Below are 23,312 nucleotides of genomic sequence, written 5' to 3'. Positions count from 1 at the left end.
TATATAAATTATTTGGATTTCAAAAAGGAGGAATGGTTAACAAGTTTGCAGATGACAGCAAAATTGGTTGTGTAGTGGACTACAGGTTTTTCAGAGTACAGTGGAACCTTGATCAGATGGGCTGAGGTGTGGCAGATGGGGTTTAATTTAGATAAATGTGAGGTGTTGTATTTTGGAAAGGCAAATCAGAGCAGGGCTTATACACTTAATGGAAGGGTCCTGAACAGTGTTGCTAAACAAAGATACATTGGGGTGTAGATTCATAGTTCCTTGAGTCCCAGATAGGCAGGGTGGTGAAGAAGGCTTTTGGTACACTTGCTTTTATTGGTTAGTGCATTGAGTATACAAGTTGAGATACCATGTTATGGCTTTACAGCTTTTGGTTCAGCCACTTTAAGAATATTGCATTCGATTCTGGCCTCTGTTCTATAGGAAAAATGTTGTGAAACTTGAAAGGATGCAGAAAGGATTTACAAGGACATTGCCAGGGATGGAGCCTTTGAGCTATAGGCAGAGGCTGAATAGGCTGGGGCTGTTTTCCCTGCAGTGTTGGAGGCTGAGGGGTGACCTTATAGAGGTTTACAAAATCATGAGCATGGATAGGGTGAATAGCCAGAGTCTTTTTCCCAGGGTAGGAGGGTCCAAAACTAGAGGACATAGGTTTAAGGTGAGAGGGGAAAGATTTAAAAAGGACCCGAGTATTCGCACAGAGGGTGGTGCATGTATGGAATGAGTTGTCAGAATAAGAAGCGGAGGCTGATACAATTACAACATTTAAAAAGCATCTGGATGGGTATATGAATAGAGAGGGTTCAGAGGGATATAGGCCAAATGCTGACAAATGGGACTAGATTTATTTAGGATATCTGGTCGGCATGGATGAGTTGGACCGAAGGGGCTGTTTCTGTGCTGTGCATCTCCATTATTCTATATGAAGGATTGGGGATCTGTTAATTATATGTTTGTTGTGTTTAATTGTAGGAAGGTGGTGACCTTAACTGGAGATTTAGTTGTTGTCTTGTGAATGGGCACAAAGCGAAACTCAGGTTGCTAGGTTTAAAGTTGCATGTTTGTACTGCGTAACTCCCTTATAACATGGTGTAAAGAATGGCTCCAGTTTTATCTGTCACCAGTTGGTTCTCCGGAGTAGAACAAAACAGAATAACAGTTATGATTAGATTCGCATAAATCAAATAATCCAAGTCATTTTTATTTAATTGCACAAGATCATGAACATATTAAGCTTTATTTGACTAAAATTAGCGATGATCCTGCACTGTGCTTTCACAAGTGCAAACATCACCTTACATGTCTGTTTTAAAGAAAACACAATTTTTACTCGACCTAGCTGATTTGTATGTTAGAACAATTGAATGAGGAGGCCATTTGACAGATTATGTATATCCTTGATCTTTGAAAGAGCTACCCTTTTTGCCAATTGCTTGAAATTTGTGTCCTCTCGATACTATTGAGACTCCTTGTTATGAAATTGTTTTAACATTCATTCATGGAATTTGAACATTGCTGACTGGGCTAGCATTTATTGCCCTTCTCTAATTGCCCCTTTAAAAAGGTCAAGGTGAGCTGTCTCTTGAACTGATGCAATCCATGTGCTATAGTTAGCCTACAATACACTGAGTGAGGGAATCCCAGGATTTTGATTCAGTGACACTGAAGGAGCAGCAATATATTTCCAAGTCAGGATGGCGAGCGGCTTGGAGGAGGTCTTGCAGGTGGTGGTATTCCCACTTATCTGCTGTACTTGTCCTGCTAGCTAATAGTTGTTGTGGGTTCGGACAATACTGTCTAAGGAGCCATGGCGAATTTCTGCAGTGCATCTTGTAGATGGTGCACACTGCTGCTACTAAGCGTTGGTGGTAGAGGGTGTTAATGTTGTGCCAATCAAGTGGATTGTTTTGTCCTGGATGGTGTCAAGCTTCTTGAAAATTGTTGAAGTTGCACCCATCCAGGCAAATGGAGAGTATTCCAAGACTCTGACCTGCTTTTGTAGCCACTGTATTTATGTGGCTAATCTAGTTCAGTTTCTAGTTCAGCAATCCTGAGGATACTGATGGTGGGGGAATTCAGTGATGGTAATGCCATTGAATGTCAAGGGGTGATGGTTAGATTTTCTCTTATCGGAGATGGTCATTTCCTAGCATTTGTATGGCACAAATGTTACTCAATTTTCCTGAGCCTCCTTTCTCTGCCTCACTTATCTTGGGTAGCTAAAGGTTTAGAAGTTATTTAGTGTTGGATACCTTTCCTATTGCCTCATGGGAATGTGTTTGCACTTGAACCCTGTCCTCTTTGAAAGCATCTCATTGTTTAAAGCTATATTATCAATTAATATTTGATTCCATTCCACCTGACCCAGATCTCTGTTCACCTCACCAAAACTTCAGTGTAAGGTTTTTTTTTTGCTTGACTCTTTATTCTTTTTTCTAACTATTTCAGACTCTAGTGATATTGTGATCACTATTTCTGAAACACACTCCCACTGAAACATATTCCAATTCTTCCCCAGATCCAGATCCAGCAATGCGTCCTTCTTCATTGGGTAGGAAACACATTGAACAAGAAAGGTTCTCCTAAATGTATTTCATGCATTACTCCCCCATTTATAATTTGCACTGTTACTATTCTAGACTCTCTCAAGATAATCAAAGTCCCCTATTATAACTATAGTGTAGATTTTGTGTCTTTTAGCAATTTGCTTTCAGTTTGCTCTTCTATCTCCTCCTTATTTGATTAGTTGCAGTATAATACCTCTTTTATCGTTCCATCATTCTGCCCATATAGCTTTTCTGTCATCCATCTCCAGAGTTTGAATCATTTATTACAGCAATGCTGACACTGCACTCTGGTGTCCACTCCACTGCAAAGTTTCCTGACATAATTTCCTGGTGTCAAGGCTGTGCATTGGGCAGATGATTCAGAAATACAGCCTTGAAATGTGAATAGTTATCAAGCCAATATTTTACATCACACCAAGTGGATTGTTTCCGAAATGTCTCATGGTGAATTCTCTATTTTCTCACAGTACATCCAAGCAGAGCCACCAACAAACAAGTCTCTTTCCAGTCTGGTTGTCCAGCTGTTGCAGTTCCAGGAGGAGGTGTTTGGAAAGCACGTAAGCAATGCACCTCTTACCAAATTGCCAGTAAGTACCACAATCCATTTCTGTCAAATGTGTGTGTGACCATTAGCACTGGTTTAACTAGGCACTGGAGGAGGCCATTCAGTACTTACAGCCTGTTTTGCCATTCACTTGGATAATGATTTGTATCTTAACTCTATCAGCCCACCTAGGTTCCAAAACTTTTAATCTTTTTATCTATCAAAAACCTATCAGTCTCTGTTTTGAAAGATTCAGTTCAGCACCAGACTCAAACAGTTTCTTGGGAGAAAGGTTCAGATTTCTATCCTGCCATAGTAGGAAGGAGTGCTTGCTGAATTCACCCCGAATGGCCTGGCTGTAACTTTAATAAAATATCACTTTGTTGTGAAAGCACTCCACCATAGAAAAGAATTCGTCTTCATCTACTTTATGAAATTCTGTAATCATGATAATATTTCAATTAGATCACTCCTTAATTGCCTATATTCAAGAAAACACAAGCCTGTGTGGTTATTTGCTATCAATGGGGGGAATCCATAATCAGAAAAAAGTCCACAAAATTATGACAGGCTTAAGATCAAACAGACAAGGAAAAAAGCATTGTACTTGGATGTTTCCAAATCAAGCTCATCAACACTATGTGGAATTTGAGAAGAAAAGACAGATTTGTGTTCAACTAATCTAATTGAATGTTTTCATGTTGTAACAAAGGCTGATGAAGAGAATACAGTTTATGGTGTCTATATGGATTCGAAGTTGGTGTTTTACAAGGTACCACATAGATAGCTGGTGAGCAAAATTGAGGCTTATGACATAGAGGAGTCATTGTCACCTGGAATGGAAGATTGGCTTTAGGACAGAAAACATGTCATGGTAGTGGGTTATTTCTCACACTACAGAATGTGACATCCTGCAGGCATCAGTGCTAGGATCACTGCTTTTTTTTTGGTAGGTACGATTGACATGAATTTTGAAATACAAAGTAAAATTTCAAGGTTTACTGATGATGCAAATTCTGGAAGTGGCAAACAGTGAGAATGAAATGAATTCCCAGCAGCAAGATGTTTATAGGTAAGCAGAATAAACAGCCAAATGGTAGATGGAGTTTAGTATAAAGACATTTTGAGGTGATGCATTTTGACAGAAGCGATAGGGAGAGTCAGTTTGTTTAATTGCACAATTTGAAAGAGTATACAGAGAGACCTGGGAATTCACATGCAGCAATCTTTGCAGGTGGCTGGACGTAGAAGTTAGCAAAACATGTAGGACTTTGGGATGCATATATGGAGACATTGAATACAAAAGCAGAAAGTGATGCTGACCCTTTATAAAGCTTTGGTTAGGTCACAACTCAAGTATTGCATCCAGTTCCAGTCACTCTTTAGGATGCAAAGAGGATTTATCAGACAGGCTACAGGAATTGGGGCTATTTTAGTTACGAGGTTAGGTTGGAAAGGCTGGAGTTATTCTTAAAGCAAGAGAGATTGAAGGGAGATTTGATTGATGTGTACAAAATTATGACAGGCTTAAGATCAAACAGACAAGGAAAAAAACAATGCACTTGGATGTTTCCAAATCCAGCTCAGCTCAGTAACACTATGTTCAAGGTTTGTGTAAAGATTTGTAGCTCAGGTGCTGTTTGCAGTTGTTGTGGGTATGTTCACCAAGCTGGGAAGTTAGTTTGCAGATATTTCGTTCCCTTTCTAGGTGACGTCCTCAGGGCTGTGGAACCTCGTGTGAAGCGCTGCTGAACTGTGTCGATTGGAATTTATGTGGTTTCATTCCCATTTCTTCCAGTTGTCAGTTCCAGTTGTTTGTTGCAGTGGTCAGTATATTGTGTTAGGATTGAGCCCTCCACCATCACCTGTTGAAGGAGCGTTGCTCCGAAAGCTAGTGTGCTTCCAATTAAACCTGTTGGACTATAACCTGGTGTTGTGTGATTTTTAAGTCGGTATATTGGTTCTAGGTCTACGTGTTTATTGATGGAGCCCATGAATGAGTGCCAAGCTTCTAGGAATTCTCTGGCTGCCTTCTGTTTGACTTGACCTATTATTGTTGTGTTGTCCCAATCGAATTTGTGGTCCTTGTCATCTGTACGCAAAGGTACGAAGGATAGCTGGTCGTGGCGTTGAGTGTTTAGTTGATGTTCATAAATGTGGATCACTACTTGTCTGCCTGTTTGTCCTATAGCGTGTTTTGTGCAGTACTTACACTATGTTTCTGTAATGGGCAGAATCCCTAGAATTATACAGAGTATCAGGACCAAATTTAGCACCATGATTCTGTGACGATCTATCCAGGCCTTGAATGCATCTCCATTCAAGTTGAATTGATCAAAAGTAGTCTCACACCGAGAGCACAGATGTCAATGTAATGCATTTTGTCCACTGTTGTACAAGAGCCACTTTGATGAAGGAAAGAACCACTAAATGAACATCCGTACTCTCCACTGTCCTCTTCAAATTTTTCTTGCTGAAATATTTCTCAACTCCAGTTTATTAAGTTAACATAGATCCTGCTTCCAATGCTATTTCTGGCATAAGCAGCAAGGAGGAGCATGAAATTAGATTTGTGAGATATTACAGCATGTGGCAAATGAGTAGGAAAGTGGGATTAAACTGGATTGGATAGTGAAGGCTGCATTCAGTGAGAAGGAGAATGGGACTGGACTGAGTGGGATATTCAAGGGTGCAGGAAGGGAGAGGGAGAGTAGGATTAGACTGATGGGGATATTAAAGGTTGTGAAACGTGAGGGGGAGTCTGGGAATGGTGTTGGGAGAATATTAAAAGATGCAGGAAATGAGCGACGAGTGGGATTGCGCTAGGTGGGATCATAGAGAGTGTGAGGAGTAAATGGTAGAGCAGGATTCGACAGGCTGCGATGTTAGAGTGCTTCATGAGAAAGAGAGTGGGATCAGACTGGTTGAGATATGAAAGAACGTAAGGAGAGTGGCATATGAAAGCATATTGGTCGTTAAGGAGAATGGGATTTGGCTGGTTGGGATGATGCAGGATTGGTGAGTGTAAAAAGAGTAGGCAGCTCCACTTTGTCAACCTCCTATGCTGCAATCCTGGTCAGGAGATATGAAAGAGAATTGCAAGTTACTCTTTGCAGAATCTGTTACGGAAAGCAATGCATTTAGTTGTACATGTAACTCAGTTCATTTAAAGCACCTGTTGAAGAGGGTCTTGTAGAACAATGGTAGTATTCTACCTCTGGGCCAGAAGCTCCCAGTTCAAGACCCAGCTGCCCTGGAGGTGTGCATAACATGTTCAGACAGCTTGATTAACAATAATTTTTTAAGGCACCTGTTGATAGGCGATTTGGAGACTCTCCACTATCTTCTCATATCCATTGCCTACCAGATAGACTCATTGACGTTTACAACACAGAAGGATGCCATTCGGCCCATCGCGTCTGCACTGGTCAACAAAGATCTGACTACACGAAACCCATTTTTCAGCTTTTGGCCCATAGCCCTGGAGGCTATGGCGATGTAAGTGATTACATACTGCTTAAATGTTTTGAGAGTTTCTAACTCAACCACCCTTTCAGGCAGTGAGTTCCAGACTCCCACAACCCTCTGGGTGAAAACATTTCTCCTTAATTCTAAGCCTTCCAATTCTCAACTGTAAATCCATCCCCTCTGGCTATTGACCCCTCTACTAATTAAAAAAATGCCTTCCTATCTGCCCTATCTATCCCCCTTACAATCTTATGTGCCTTTCTTAGGTCCCCTCTCAACAATCACTGCTTCAAGGAAAACAACCCCACCCTATCCAATCTTCCCTCATATCATTGATCCTCCAGCTCAGGCAGCATCCTGATGAATACCTTCTGTATCGTCTCTAGTTCACTTACATCCCTCCTATAATGTGACCAGATAATTGAGTTTCCACTGAAGGGAGACAACGAAAAGAGTGAAAGGAATCCCTGAGAGAAGAAAAGTAAATTATATGTTCACTCCAATCCAACTGAAATTTCTGATTTAATAGTTTGTAATGATTTTTCCTTCTGAAAGCTAAATGAAATATTTCCAAATGCAACTGTTGTGGCCTTCCTGCAAATTCACAGGAGATGTTGACTGTTCTTACTGCAAGTATTCTGCTCAGGTTGAGAGGTATATTCCTGCAGTTCAAATACAAATCGCTCATCCTTAAAGCGATCTGTCCCGACTGGCACTCTCTATCCTTGCAGCAGGGAAAACAAAACAATCGTCAGGTTGTGCAAGGGCAGAATTAAAACAACTGTTTAAATGTGGAATCCCTCCAGCACAACCCCAAGACCACCTGAAAGCTTCCATTTGAGCCACATTGCTCCAACATTTATACATGAACACTTGCCTTCTATGTCAGTATCGGCTTCCTGCAAACAAAGATATTTGTGGAAACTTGTACAAGATTAATTGTATTTAAGGAAATGTTTGGAGACAGAAGTATTAACACCTTCAGCTGGATTTGACTATCATTTGGTGCTGGTACTAAGGTGCTGCCTCTCTTTTCCAGATGAAATGTTTCTTAGACTTCAAAGCTGGTGGAGCTTTGTGCCATATTCTAGCTGCTGCTTACAAATTTAAGAGTGACCAAGGATGGTGAGTTGGTTTTCTTTGATACTGTCACTGTTCAAACACATTTTACAGCACAGTTTCTTTTCTTCACACTACTGCAAGCTGTACTACTGTAATTGTATTATCATATGTATCCAAAGGTGGGGTCGTAGCATTGTTGAAATGACCCTACTGTTATGGACCAGGCCAGACCCTAACTTTACTAGTTGTTTGAAGCAGGTGTAAACAGATTATGGAAAGATATAGGAGCAACAGGATGGTGTTGGGAGATACTAATTTTCCTAACATTGACTGGGATTCACTTAGTGTTAGAGGTCTGGATGGAGCAGAAATTGCAAGGAGCATCTAGGAGGGATTTATCCAGCAGTATGTAAATAGTCCATCTCAGGAAAGGGCCATACTGGACCTGGTATTGAAGAAATGAGTCCAGCCAGGTGGTTGAAGTTTCAGTAGGGCATTAATTTGAGAATAATGATCACAATTCCGTAAGTTTTAGAATACTCATGGACAAAGATGAGCGTGGTCCTCAAGGAAGAGTGCTAAATTGAGGGAAGGCCAATGATACCAAAATTCAGCAGGAGCTGGGGAATGTGGATTGGGAACAGCTCTTGGAAGGTAAATCCACATTTGATATATGGGAGGCTTTTAAAGAGAGGTTGATTAGAGTGCAAGACAGACATGTCCTTGTGAAAATGAGGGATAGAAATGGCAAGATTAGGGAACCAAGGATGACAGATGAAGTTGAGACTAGCTAAGAGGAAAAGGAAACATAAGGTCTAGGTGACTGAAAACAGATGAAGCTTTGGAAGAATATTGGGAAAGTAGGACTAATCTGAAATGAGGACTTAAGGGGCTAAAAGGGGTCATGAAATATCTTTAGCAAAAAGGATTAAGGAAAATCCCAAAGCCTTTCATTCGTAGATAAGGAGCAAGAGGGTAACTAGAGAAAGTGTTGGCCCACTCAAGGGAAAAGGAGGAAAATTATGCATTGAGTCAGAGAAAATGGGTGAGACTCTTAATGAGTACTTTGCGTTGATATTCACCGAGGAGAGGGATATGACAGATGTTAAGGTTAGGAATAGATGTTTGATCACTCTCAGTCAAGTCAGCAGAGGGAGGGAAGAAATGTTGGGTATTCTAAAAGGCATTAAGGTTGTCAAGTCTATCCCAGGTTACTGAGGTAAGCAAGAGAGGAAATAGCTGGAACCTTAACAGATAGCTTTGCTGCATCCTTGAACACTGGTTAGGTCCCGGAGGACTGAAGAATTGCTGATGTTGTCCCCTTGTGTAAGAAGGGTAACAGGAATAATCCAGGTAATTATAGACCGGTGAGCCTAATGTCAGTGGTAAGGAAGCTGCTGAAGAAGGTACTGAGAGATAGGACCTCTTTACATTTGGAAGAAAATGGGCTTATCAATGATAGGCAACATGGTTTTGTGCAAGGAAGGTCATGTCTTACCAACTTAATATAATTCTTCGAGGAACTGACAAAGTTAATTGATGAGGGAAGGGCTATAGATGTCACATTCATGGACTTCAGTAAGGCATTTGATAAGGTTCCCCATTGAAGGCTGATGGAGAAAGTGAAGTCGCATGAGGTCCTGGGTGTATTAGCTAGATGGATAGAGAACTGGTTGGGCAGCAGGAGACAGAGTTGTAGTGGAAGGGAGTTTCTCAAAATGGAGAACCGTGACCAGTGATGTTCCACAGAGATCCGTGTTGTTTGTGATATACATAAATGATTTGGAGGAAGGTATAGGTGGTCTGATTAACAAGTTTGTAGATGACACTAAGATTGGTCGAGGGGCAGATAGTGAAGGGAACTGTCAGAGAATGCAGCAGAATATAGATAGATTGGAGACTTGGGCAGAGAAACGGCAGATGGAATTCAATCCGGGCAAATGCGAGGTGATGCATTTTGGAAGATCCAATTCAAGAGCGAACTATACAGTAAATGGAAAAGCCCTGGGGAAAATTGATGTGCAGAGAGACCTGGGTGTTCAGGTCCATTATACCCTGAAGGTGGCAACGCAGGTCGATAGAGTGGTCAGGAAAGCATACGGCATGGTTTCCTTCATCGGATGGGGATTGACTACAAGGGTTGGCAAGTCATGTTCCAGTTGTATAGGACTTTGGTTCGGCCACAGGTGAAATACTGCGTACAGTTCTGCTCGCCACATTACCAAATGGATGTGGATGCTTTGGAGAGGGTGCAGAGGAGCTTCACCAGGATGTTCCCTGGTATGGAGGACACGAGCTGTGAAGAGAGGTTGAGTAGATTAGGATTATTTTCATTAGAAAGACAGAGGTTGAGGGGGGGACCTGATTGAGGTCTACAAAATCATGAGATGTACAGAAAGGGTGGATAGCAAGAAGCTTTTTCCCAGAGTGGGGGACTCAGTTACTGGGGGTCATGAGTTCAAGGTGAGAGGGGAAAAGTTTAAGGGAGATATGTGTGGGAAGTGCTTTACGCTGAGGATGGTGGGTGCCTGGAAAGTGTAGCCAGCGGAAGTGGTAGAGGCAGGCATGATAGCGTCATTTAAGATGTATCTAGACAGATATATGAATGGGCAGGGAGCAGAGGGATACAGATCCTTAGAAAATCGGTGACAGGCTTAGATAGAGGATCTGGATCGGCGCAGGCTTGGAGGGCCGAAGGGCCTGTTCCTGGGCTATAATTTTCTTTGTTCTAAAGTGGATATTCCAGGAGTGATGTAGCTGGTCAAACCACTTAGTTTTAAACAAAACAGACTTTAATTACCAAATGAAACATAAACAAAAGAGAACAGAATATAGAAGTACCTTAACCTATCCAAAAACCCAACAGACTATCCTAACTTTTTGATATTGTTCCAAATACTTGCACCAATCCCCATAAACACCCTTTGGCACAAAAGGTAAAATCAAACACGGCTTTACAGGAGAGAGTGAGATGGCAGAGAGATTCAGCATGGAACACCCTCGTCCATGTATCTGTTTCTTGGACCAGCAGCCTCAAACTGACTGACTGCTTTCAGTGAACAGCCAAACTGCTAAAGGTCAAACCAGAGAAAAGCTGAGCTGGGAGAACTGGCAGCTCCTCTTTCATTGTACAGGTTTTTTTAAAAAATAATTTGAAAACCTTTTGCATGAGCAATAATCAAACTGGCCCTAAAACTTAGACTTTTCAGAATTGCTGCTTTTACGACCTCTCTGGAAAAAAGGCCAAGGACAGCATAACCTTGTTAAAGGAACAGCATTGTACATTACATTGCCATTATCCCAACTATCTCATTGTATTAATACAAGCAGATCTCATTCCCTCTGAACTGTCCCAGGGATCACTGATGGGGAAATGTACTATGTGAAGTAATCCAGTGATGCATGACAGATCTATTCTTCAAACATGCTCATACCATCCGTCTGATACTTTAACTCAACTAGACTTTCTAATTTGATTTTTAGGCGACGCTTTGATTTTCAGAACCCTTCCCGCATGGACCGCAATGTGGAAATGTTTATGACTATTGAAAAGACACTGGTTCAGGTAAGTTGAATATTACATGAAGTAGAATATATCTTTTGCCTGAAGTGAATTGTATGTGTCAGGATTTTTTCTTGAAAAACATTTTGAAGCATTCTTGTATTATTTTGCAGAACAACTGTTTGTCTCGACCCAACATCTATATAAACTCCGATATAGAACCTAAGTTACTGAGTAAACTAAAAGACATCATTAAAAGGCACCAGGTATGTTTGTTTGATGACAGTTAAGTTGGAATTGGCCTGATTGTAATATTGCAACACAAGTCTCCAGTTCAGCATTAGCAGGAAAAACTCTTAGTTTTTCTGGGATCACTTTGAATTCCTCTTCACCATTTTACAACGTGATTCCATTAGATTTTGAGACTTTTAGCTTCGTTTTTCCTCTACTACATTATGCAGTCCTATCTTGAACTATGTTATCCCATGTTGGAATGCTATATATTGGTCAAGCAAATAGCACAGAAGCATCTAAGATCTATTGCCCATTTGATCACATTTCCCTTACGCCAGCCTATTTTAGCATAATTTACATCCCCCATTATTACTACTCTACAGCTACTGAAAATCTTTAGGTTGCCTGTAGATCTCACTGTTGATCATGTACTTGTTATTCAGTGGTTTGCCAGTGTATTCCCAATAGAGTCACAGATCCTTGATCAGCTCAGTTCAGATAAGCTTTCCATGACCATTCATTGCCAGCCCATAGATGCACCGGAGTGGAAGTTGTAATGATGGTGGGTCACTTTTGAACCACTACTATGAGCATTCCAAGATCTTGATCTGCCAATAATAATGAAACACATTTTGGTGAACTTTATTTAATTTTGCTGCCTCTAAGTAATCTGGTGGATAAAAATGTTCCATGTTGCTTGTGACAGTAATCATATCAGATCCCAAGACGGCATTGAAAAGACTCAGTTATGTAGTGCCATTAGTTCTCCAGGGTGAGCCCATCTGATTGTTCTTTCTTTCGTGCTCGTGGACCATACTTAGCTCAGCTCATCTCCTGGATAATGATATACATAGTCCAGAATCCTGGATGCAAATTTCATCTGCCATTCCTTAATACTGCTTGTTGTTTGGGCAGATTTATGTGTTCTTGCTTAAATATGCCTTGCCTTATTTCACTGGAGAGACATTTGGCTCTTTCTTTTCTCAAGTATTCTTTTTATTAAGCCATGACTTCATTGTTAGTGTCTAATGCTTTTCAACAGGGTACTGTTACTGAGGACAAGTCAAATGCTTCACACGTTGTTTACCCTATTCCCGGCAGCACTGAAGAAGGTGAGTTTTGTGGTTCTCCGTTTTCTCAATCCAGTATATAGTCTTAGTTGCTTAATCAAGTGAGTTCACTTTGTCATTCTGAACTGAGTGGTTACTTCTTAACATTAGGTTTTCAACTTGAGCAGATTTGTTGTTTGTAGTAGGTGTTGGTTTGGAATTCTGTTTTGTCCAGGGCCAGCTGAATTTGGAATTTCCAGTGTTCTTGAAATTATTTCCAGAATCATGAATCGTTTCCTACTCAAACAAATGAAGTTATCCAGGGAAAATGTTCCCAGTGACAACAGGCACAATGAGTAAGGTTGCTGAGCATTAGGTTTATGAAGATTATGTGACTCAGGCTCTGATCTTTCCTCTGTTTATGCCTTTTGTTCTGCTTTTTCGGGCAGGCATTCCTGAAATGTTTATGTTCCAGTCCTGAAGGTGATATGTGGAGTCTGGTAACTGGATACGTTTCCAGAAGACTTAACAACTCATTTACATTCATAGTGCGACTGATGGAGTAATGGGGCTTGATTATCAGCTCTCTCTTTCTGTCACCATTCATAACAAAAACAGCATGGCTGACCAGTTCTCTTCGCTATTCCAGTCATTCCAATATTAGTTTGGAAAAGGATCCAAGTTGAACTGGTCATTGCAATGTTGTCATCAGACCAACTGTTGACATTCAGTCTATATTCCGGAAGCCAGGAATCTTGGGTTGAGTTACACATCTGTGTGTTAAAAGTCCAAAATCAACAGGAGGTTGGTGGCACCACAAAATAGCGTTTATTACAGTAAGTCCTCACTTCACCTTGCAGTTGTGACTTTTAAGTGAAAATTGATTTCCATAGGAATTCATGTTCAAGACAGTGTTACATTTCTGCAGACAGCTTTTTCTTTTGGAAAAAATCTTTGTACAGATTCAAATAATATCCTGTACGTGTATTCCTAGCTGAAATAACGAGAAACATAAAATTAATAACTAAATATAAAATCTGGGTAGTTAGCTACGTCAGGACATTTCTCAACAGAAAACAACTTGAAAACATTAAGTTGAAAAAGTATACATTCCAAAGTACCTATATTCATAAATAAAATACCCTTTAAAATAAAGCCAGACTCCAAAATAAAGAGGAAATGCAATATATTTGTAATTACTACACATAAATATTGAGTAAATTCTCTTGAAGTTTTAATTGGCCAGGCTGTATCTAATGGCAAAAGCTGATCAGTGCAAGCAGAACAATTTACTTTGACATATGTCGGCTGATTTGAAGGAGCCGGTGTTGGACTAGGGTGGGCAAAGTTAAAAATCACACAACACCATGTTATAATCCAACAGGTTTATTTGGAAGCACTAGCTTTCAAAGTACTGCTTCTTCATCAGGTGGTTGTGAAGCAGGACCATAAGACACAGAATTTATCGCACAAGATTCCAGTCTCATGCAGCTGGAATGATATATGGAATAAATCTAGATTTAAGTCTTTCATCTTTCATCTGCAGCAAATTTAAACTGAAACTCGCAGTGTTAAAATTTTTGACTGTATTGGTTTTATATTTTTGTCTTATTAAATTTGAATACAGGTTATCTCCATCTAAAGTTATCAATAAAACAGTTTAACATTCCTATAAAAACAAAATACTGTAGATGCTGAAAATCTGAAACAAACAGAATGCTGAAGAAAGTTAGCGGGTCTGGCAGCATCTGTGGAGAGAGGAACAAAGTTAATGTGTTAAAACAAGTATGACACCTCTTCTACAGAACTAGTTCTAAAGAAGAGTCATACCTGACTTGAAATATTACTGCTGATTTCCTTCAGCATTCTGTGTTAGTTTCAGTTCAACGTTGTTCCCTACAGGTTCCTGTGTGGCCTGTCTGCTCTCGAGAATTTTCACCATACTTTTGCTCACCCTGAATTTCTATTCTTGCCCTCAGTTCCTCTTCATTGCGCATTCTTTATACTTCTGGTGTTGGCTTTTTCTGCTGCTAGCAGTTCCAAATTTATGATCAAATCTTGGGCTCCACACTGTTGCAGACATGTGTCAGTGCAGTTGTTCTGTCTGCAGCGACCAGCTTCTGCCATTAGATGGAGCCTAAATTTTTATTGATGACTTCAAATGAAAATGACCTGTACTTAAATCTAATAAGACAAAAATATAAAACCAATACAGTTAGAAATTCTGGATCTAACATCTGAGCTGTATTATGTGTTAAAAATGTACATTACAGTTATTCAATTGGCTCATATTACTTCTAAATAAAATCAAAATTTGATGCTTCCACCATTCAGAAAATTGTGCTAGGGTTAGGGTTAGATTGATAGGATAATGTCCTATCTAGAAACAACCAACCAGATCCTTGGTCCCTCCTCCTTTTGCTTATTGTGCTACCCTAACTTTGCTATACTCTTCCCCAAATCCCTCACCATGTCCCCTTGCCCTGACCAACCCACTCTATTACTCATTTCCCTCCTCTTAGCCTGCTGCACTATCTAGTGTTGCCTATTCTGGATCGATATGTTCCAAGGATTTTATATCATCTCCCACGCAAACAAACAGCCTCTTTTCCCCCATCTCCAACCACTCTTCAGAGAAACATGTGCAGTTTTTAATGCCACTAAGACTAATCACCTCACTGCTCACAGCAATGATGCAGGCTAGCTTTAACTGTAGTTATGAGGTTATGATTCTGGGTCTTCCATTGGTTTGTGTAGCCAATGATCTGTGTGGTTGCTAGCTGCATGCAACAATCTTTATAATGCTGCCAAATTAGACACAAAGTTACTGCCTGCCTTTGAATCAGTGGATGTGAGTCAATCATGCATTGCAATCCCCACATCTGCTTTTCAAATTTATCCCCCAAGCACTTTGCAGCTTTTGTATGAAAAATTACGTGAATAAAGATGTTACAAGTCACTTACCATCTGTTTTCAAGTCTTTGAGATAAAAGACCCAAAGAGTACAAGTCATGGTACAGAATGAGGACACACACTAAGGTAGGAGGCACAGACCCTTGGGTATGAGTGCTAATAAGCCTCCCAGCAATGTGACTGTTATTACCTGGAGGAAGAATCCACTGGCAATGAGAACCAGTTCCCTCATTTCTTATCCTCCTACTCCAACAAAGTCTTTTAAAGGGTATAACAGCCTCCCTGAGGATGGCAAGATAACGTAGTGGGCACTCTCCATTTCTTCCTTATCCATCCTGCACAACAGTACACCTGTCTAAAATGGGGTTTTCTACTATGTTGAGACAGCTCTCCTCATGCCAGTTACTTAGAAGCACAACTCTAAAATTCAAATGATCTTAACCTCCACCTCAAAACTTTCATACCCCACATCTCTTAGTTCACCTTTCTCAAGTCATTTTGCACATACACCCAAATTGATACTATTCCCCTCATTAACTCTTCTTGCAGGAGAAGTCAGTGCAGCTTGTCCATCAGAGACCAGTGACTTGAGGGGCTATCTCCACTTTTAAATCCTTTTAAAAGTGAATGGGATTCAACTCTGCGCTCTCTGTGGGAGTTGAGAAAGTTGGTGGATTCTTGCTAGCACCAGGTGAGCAGCTGAGCTCTTAATTGGCTGCCATATAAAACAGACACGTATGAATATCCAGCTATTTCTCTGCTTTCTTAATCTCAATGGGACAGTTATTACCTCTTATTTAGCCTCTGTGCTTCTCTTCTGTAAATTCATCATAAGATGGGAAGGGTGGTCAAGGGAGTAGTAAGACGCTGAGGAGGGTATGGTGAGTTGATTGCAACAGTAGCAAGGGAGAAGATGTGAGCCCAGCATTTCCAGCCCTATGTTAATGTGTATTAACCCTCATAAACACCATAAGACATTGGAGCAGAAGTAGGCCATTCAGCCCATCACCTCTGCTGTTCTATTCACTGAAATCATGGCTGAGATTTTTATCAGTAAGGAAATCCAGGGTTATAGGAAAAAGGCAGGAAAGTGGTGTTGAAGATTATCAGATCACCCCCCCCCCCCCCCCCCCCAATTAATTTAAAGTTCTCTTCAAAGTTTGTGAAGAGGCAGAGACAAACCACTATAAATGCCGGAGGAAACATCACAGAAGCGCTTCACAGGAGGCTCACACGCACTGAGGATGTCACCTAGACAGGGGACGAAACGTCTGCAACACAAATTCCCAGCTCAGCAAACCGAACCACAATAAAGTTCTCTCTACAGCTGTTCGACACTGGTCCCAGAACAGGTCATGTGAAGTCCATCCCTACAGAACAGTTTTCTACCCCAGTGGTAGTGCCATCATCCAATGGACTGAAAGACATTCCTTCCGCACGAGTGTTTGAGCCATGTATTTAACTCATAGTGTCATATAGCATGGATCCTTCAGTCCAATCTGTCCATGCCGACCAGACATTCCAGTCTCGCTTAGTCCCATTTGCCAGCATTTAGCCCCTATCCTCCTCGACCTTTCCTATTCATGTACCCATCCAGATGCCTTTTAGATGTTGTAATTGTATTCACCTCCACCACTTCCTCTGACAGATCATTCCGTACACAAACTACCGTCTGCGTGAAAAAGTTGCTCCTCAAGTCCTTTTTAAATCTCTCCCCTCTCACCTTCAGCCTGTGCCCTCTGGTTTTGGACCCACCCCCAACTTGGGAAAAAGACTGGCTATTCACCCTATCCATGTCCCTCATAATTTTATAAGCTTCTGTAAGGTTTACCCCTCAGCATCCAACGCTCCAGGGGAAAGAAATCCCGGCGTATTCAGCCTGTCCATACAAGTCGAACCCTCCAGTCCCAGCAATGTCCTTGTAAATCTCTTCTGAGGCCTTTCAAGTTCAGCAATCTCTTTCCTATAGAAGGCTGACCAGAATTGTGTGTGGTATTCGAAAATACTCATCAATGACATACAACCAACTCCTTGACTTTATTTACTCTATGCCAGTTTGCTTGTGGTTCAGGTAGTAATCCAGAGAGTATTACTTTGGAGATTCTGCTTTCTAATTTAGCTCCTAATTATTCAAAGGCTTTCAGCAGAACCTCCTTTCTCGTCCTACCAATGTTGCTACCACAGTGAATGACGGCGACTGGATCCCTCCCCTTCCTCTCCAGGTTCTACTGCAGCCCTAAGGAGATGTTCTTAACCCTGGTGCCTGGCAAGCAACACAGCATTTGGGGCTCACGCTCATGGCTTCAAAGAACAGGATCTAACCCCTTAATTATTACTCTTTGCTACCACTACTACATTCCTATTTCTTCTCTCACTTGAATGGCTCCTTGTACTAAGGTGCCATGGTCAGTTTACTCATCCTCCCTTCAGTCCCCACTCTCATCTGTGCTGCTTGCAAGAACCTCGTAACCACTGGACAATTGCAAGGGCTGAGGCTCCTGATTTTTAACCCCCTAAATGTTCAAGATGGTGCCGAAGTAGCAGGGCTGAGCCCAGGGCTCGTCCACTCCCATCTGCTTTCTTTCACTTTTCTTTCTTCTTTTTGCTTTTGCTCTTTTTTTTATCCTTTTCTTTAAAGCCTGGAGAATAGCAGGTGAAGGGGGAGGCCTCCTGCAGCAGTAGCACCAAGTCGAGCCAGACACTGCTCCACCCCAACTCAGGTCTCCCAGCAAGTGAGAAGCAGGTCCAGAACTGACTCTCGCAGACCAAACTCACAGGCTGAGCTGAGGCTCCGGGTTCATGCCTAGGCCCAGGATGCATGAAGGAGCCGTAGCGTTGGCGAAAGGGATGGAGGACCCCACTGACCTATGGCAGGTGGAAGCATCAGGAGGAGTAATGGATGAGGAACAGTAGGTATGGAACCCGTGCATTCCCAGGCCTGTGGCTCCAGTTCAGATGTGGCAATTGCAGTTGTGACAGTGGTGACAGTGGTGGAGGCCTGTAATTGAGACCCCACAGCCCATTTCAGAGATTCTGGCTGATGTCAAGCAGCAACTGGAGGACCAGCAGATGAGGAACAAGCAGAAGAGTGAAAGATGAATTCTATTGCAGTAAGTTTTTCAAGATGGTGCTGGAACATGGCGACGCTTCACGTATAACACGTGAAAAAAATACTTTTCACTATTTATTATGTGCATGTGGCAATATGTCTTAAGTCCTATCTGTCTCGCACACAGTCACACCATTCTCTCTCTGATCCCAGATTAATTTTGAATGACCTGGTCTCAAGGGTGTGACCATTGTCTGGACGAAGCCCAGTGTCTGCATTTCAGACTCTGGTTTTCAACTATGATCCAAAGTTCCTCAAGCTGCAGATAGATGTATTAGCACTAGGTCATATTCGTGTCCGTTAGCTCCCACATATTGAATTAGCAACAAATCGCCCATCGTACATCACTATCATATTTGATTTAATTTATAAATAAATTAGTAATGATGTTTTGATTTTATGAAAAGAAATAAGTCATGTGTACTTCAGTTATTTTTAAGAGAAGAAAAACGCTAGAGACCTAAACACAAACTGAAGAACTGAGTTTTATTTTAAAACCTGGAGATATTCACTAATCCTGCTTACCAATCAGCTTCTTTCCCTGTGCTCTCATCACACTGTGGTTTGTAACTCAGTTGCTGTCTCACTGCAAGTCAGCTCTCGAACCACACCTTTTATCCCCTCCCACTTTCCTCTTGCTCTGGAGAGTTTGGTGTTTGGTGCACCAAATTTCCACTTTGAGCCAGATTTCCAACAGTATACTCACTCGACCTTTGCCTCACTCTGCTGAGGTCTCACACTGACCGTGTTCCTTACTAACAATACCAGCACTATGCTCCAGACGTGTGACCTGTAGTGGTTCCCTAGCCAGAGGGAGCTGCTGTGAATCAAGGGCCATCTGAGTTCCACAAACCTTTGATACAGCATTTGAGGAAAAAGTCATCTGTCATGATCCAGACCCTCGGTTACACTGGGAAGAGCTCAAGAGTAGGGCATCTGTAAGTAACCAAGGGAAGTACAGTGTTAAGAAACATCGGGGTGTTTGTCTGCTATTATTACATGTAAAGGAATTGTCCACTGACAGTATTGCATATACTTATTCATGGAGGTGACAGTCCTGAAGGAAAGTATGGATTTATGTAGTGCAGCTGATTTATTACACAAGCTGACGTTGAATTGTAGTTAAGGAAGATAGTTTCTTTGGCACTGGTTGTAGATTGGCCACAGAGGGGATCAGAATGCTTTGTAAAAAGTGGGTGGTGTTACACAGAAGTGAAGACTGTGGAGGTAATCTGTGTTGAGATAGCCCTTGTAGCAATCACCGAGGACTGCTGAGAGCAGTGGTAATTCTGCTGATCTGCCAGCCGTAACAACCAAAGGTTTGAAGTTGTGATGGGTATAGTACAGTCTAATGATTCTGGGCAGGAATACTGGAGGGTACTGCAGCATTCAGTCTGACCTCTTCAGGCATTGAAAATGTGTTTTTCTCTCACAAAACGCTTCATCAATGAACACCTCATTGTGACTCCTCTCTGTTAATGTTTGGGCTGCTCTATCTGGAATCATTATCCATAGGAGCAAGGATTATAGACTTTGCCACCCAGGAATAATCCTTTGACATTATTTTCAATGGAAGTTAGAGTTGAAATTACAAAGTTTGAACTGCAGGAATTGTTGTCATTGAGTTTTCAGGACATTGAGGAAGCGGAAGCTTATCCGTTCACCATGGTTGTGTGTGTGCTGTGGGCACCTTCAATTCAATGTAGATGCTGTTGATCACATCCTGGACCTTGTTTTTCCCATTTTGCCAATCAGTGAGCAGAGTACTGTCCTGGTGTTCATTGATAAGTCAGTCCCTGTGACTGCCTGATGTTGCCCTCTGCCTCAGGATCTGAGGATAGAGACCATCTTTACAACCAAAGAGAAAACAATACGGCCAGCTGCTTTAACCTCAGGCTATCTTGTAGCTGGTCAGTTACACTGCTGTCCCCTTTGCTGTTGTGCACTCTACTTAATGTAAGATTTTTCAGGAATATCCTGATTTTGCCTGTGCTGCTTGGGAGATCTTGTGATGCTTCCCTGCATCTGGGACAGAAGCTCTGGATTCAAATCCCATCTTTGGACTTACGGGCCATTAAAATTGTATCATAGCACAAATCAAACAGCTTGATCTGTAAATCCCACTGATAAACCTATGGCAGGCAGTAAGAGCAGGAGAGTATCCTGGTCAGCCAGAACCATGTGGGAGCTGGAGCGTAACAACCTCTTCACGTTATAGGACTCCACGCATAGGTTTAGGATCTTGCCATCAGCAAGCATCATCCTCCTTCTGAGGGACTATCTGTCTCTATATTGTATATCCTAGGAAGAGGTGGTGTCACTGATGAGTTACATTGTGCTTAAGTGGTATCTGACTCATGAGGCTCCCCTCCTCCAGAGTATCAACAACAAACCTAAGTCTTTGGGGTAAGGCAGGGGCATTTTATTATAACATTCACGAGACAACAAGATTACAAGTTTAATTATGCTCTTTTAAATATTTAATTTTCTTTGTGTTGCCCTGGGGTTTATAAATTTCAGAATTTATAAGCCTTATTTTCTCTACCTTGTTGGCTGACAACCCAACTGCGAATGATAGGCTGTGTCTGCTTACTCACTCCCCTCCTGAGAAATAAAGTTCATAGATAACTTGTAGGGTTTGGGGTTACAGAGCTGAGAGAAACAACATCATAAATGATGAGCATTTCAAACTGTGGTGCTGGAGGAGCAGGGCCAGGGCATGTCAATAAATTTCAGTGACCAGGACTTGATGGAAAATAGGATTTGGGGAGCAGAGTTTTTTTTTTAACTCATTCATGGGATGTGGGCATTGCTGGTTAGGGCAGTATTTATTGCCTATCCCTAATTACCCAGAGGACAGTTAAGAGTCAACCACATTGCTGTGGGTCTGGAATACCATGCAGACTAGATCAGATAAGAATTGTTGGAAATGAGACAGATTATCAGGGAGGTAGGTGTGGAGATGGGGGCAGAGATTTGCAAGGTCTGCAGAGGTTAAATTGAGTTTCAGTGAAGAAGGTTATGACACTTTTGAAAGGAGACCTTGCAAGGCCTTCCTTGTAAGTACAGGCTCTTAAATATAAGGAGATATTTACGTAACCAATGAGTGAAGACAGGAAGATTGGTGGTAACCAATTTAGTGGCATTGACGATAACAAATTTCTCATTGATTTTCCTTCAGAGTTTGCTGTTCCTCTGCCATGTTTGCTGCTCACAAGCAAGCATGGGTGAGAACTAGCCCGTGGTTCATGGAGCGGCTCCTCACCAATTCTGAATTCTGCTTACAGTAACAATTTTCCCTAGTCACACCCACCCTGATTGGATTTTCTCAGATATTTTGGTGCCTTCTAGAGGTGAATGCACTCCTGAGTATTTTGAGCCCTGAAATAAAACATGCCTTTTTTTTGGACAGATTAAATGCTAGTCATAGTCTCTAACGTGTCAATTCTCTTCCAGAAGAGTGGGTGCGGCCAATAATGAAGCGAGAGAAGCAGGTCCTCCTACATTGGGGTTATTGTCCTGACAGGTAAGTATCTAGCTTTCAGTTGCATGTTAGATTAAAGTAGCCATGTCGATGCTACAGAAAAAGTTTGGAGGAAAAGTTAGTACAGTTTACCTTAGCTCAGTTATATAATCAGAGACTATTAATACGGTTACATAGGGAGAACATTCATCTATTGAATCTTTGCTAGCAATTGGTAGAGAGTAAATAAGATTAGAGAGATGATTGCTTGATTGAAAGACTGGTATGGTAGAAGTCTGTTTTGGGACCACTGCTGTTTGTCATTTTTATAAATGACTTAGACGCAGGCATGGGTGGATGAATTAGTAAATTTGCAGACGACGCTAAAGTCGGTGGAGTAGTGGACAGTTTGGACTAATATTGCAGGTTGCAGGGGGACTTGGATAAACTGCTGAATTGGGCTGAGAAGTGGCAAATGGAGTTCAATGCAGCTAAGTGTGACGTGATGCACTTTGGGAAGAATAACAGGAAGGCAGAGTGCTGGGTCGATGGAAAGATTCTTGGTAGTGTGGATGTGCCGAGGGATCTTGGAGTCCATGTACATAACTCCCTGAAAGTTGCCACCCAGGTGGATAGTGCTGTTAAGAAGGCAAACAGTGTGTTAGGTTTCATTCATAGAGGGATTGAGTTCTGGAGCCGCAATATCATGCTGCAACTAGACAAAACGCTGGTGCGGCCACACTTGGAATATTATGTACAATTCTGGTCCCCATATTTCGGGAAGGATATGGAAGCATTGGAAAAGGTGCAGAGGAGATTTACCAGGACATTGCCTGGTCTGGAGGGAAGGTCTTATGAAGAAAGGCTGAGAGACTTGAACCTGTTCTCATTGGCAAGAAGAAGGCTAAGGGGGGATTTGATAGAGACATACAAGACGAATAGAGGATTAGATAGGGTAGACAGTGAAAGTCTTTTTCCAAGGATGATGATGTCAGCGTATACGAGGGGGCATAACTACAGATTGAGGGGTGATAGATTTAAGACAGATGTCAGAGGCAGGTTCTTTACGCAGAGAGTGGTAAGGGCATGGAATGCCCTACCTGCTAATGTAGTTAACTCAGCCACATTAGGGAGATTTAAACAATCCTTGGATAAACATGTGGATGATTTTGGAATAGTGTAGGGGGGCGAGCTGAGAATAGTTCACAGGTCGGCGCAACATCGAGGGCTGAAGGGCCTGTTCTACGATGTATTGTTCTATGTTCTAGAGTGGGATCTGTACCAGTGGGGTGGTCTATACCTGAACTGTGCTGGGGCTGGTGTTCTTGCGAACCACATAACTGGGAAGTAGAGTGGAATTTAAACTTAATAGTGGAGGCAAAGACCCAAATT

The 23,312-nt window shown here is 41.7% G+C and overlaps 1 protein-coding gene across 5 annotated transcripts in view; it reads left to right on the top strand.

Moving 5' to 3' along the window:
* The window catches only part of LOC132805832 (SWI/SNF complex subunit SMARCC2-like), a 157,866-nt gene that overhangs the window by 18,598 nt on the left and 115,956 nt on the right, over positions 1-23,312 (top strand). For 3 of the 5 annotated variants that reach the window (XM_060821126.1, XM_060821125.1, XM_060821124.1), the window contains exons 2-7: positions 3,044-3,163; positions 7,628-7,713; positions 11,134-11,215; positions 11,326-11,418; positions 12,429-12,498; positions 21,914-21,983. In XM_060821126.1, the coding sequence (XP_060677109.1) occupies positions 3,044-3,163; positions 7,628-7,713; positions 11,134-11,215; positions 11,326-11,418; positions 12,429-12,498; positions 21,914-21,983 (521 nt within the window). Of the gene's footprint in view, positions 1-3,043; positions 3,164-6,487; positions 6,619-7,627; positions 7,714-11,133; positions 11,216-11,325; positions 11,419-12,428; positions 12,499-21,913; positions 21,984-23,312 lie in introns of those variants that run through there. The other 2 variants (XM_060821127.1, XM_060821128.1) reach the window with 2 other exon arrangements.

Source organism: Hemiscyllium ocellatum, chromosome X (assembly GCF_020745735.1).
Source record: "Hemiscyllium ocellatum isolate sHemOce1 chromosome X, sHemOce1.pat.X.cur, whole genome shotgun sequence".
Classification (NCBI taxonomy): Eukaryota; Metazoa; Chordata; class Chondrichthyes; order Orectolobiformes; family Hemiscylliidae; genus Hemiscyllium; species Hemiscyllium ocellatum.
The sequence above is the reverse complement of the archived record's forward strand: the minus strand, read 5'-3'. Positions and strand labels throughout refer to the sequence as shown.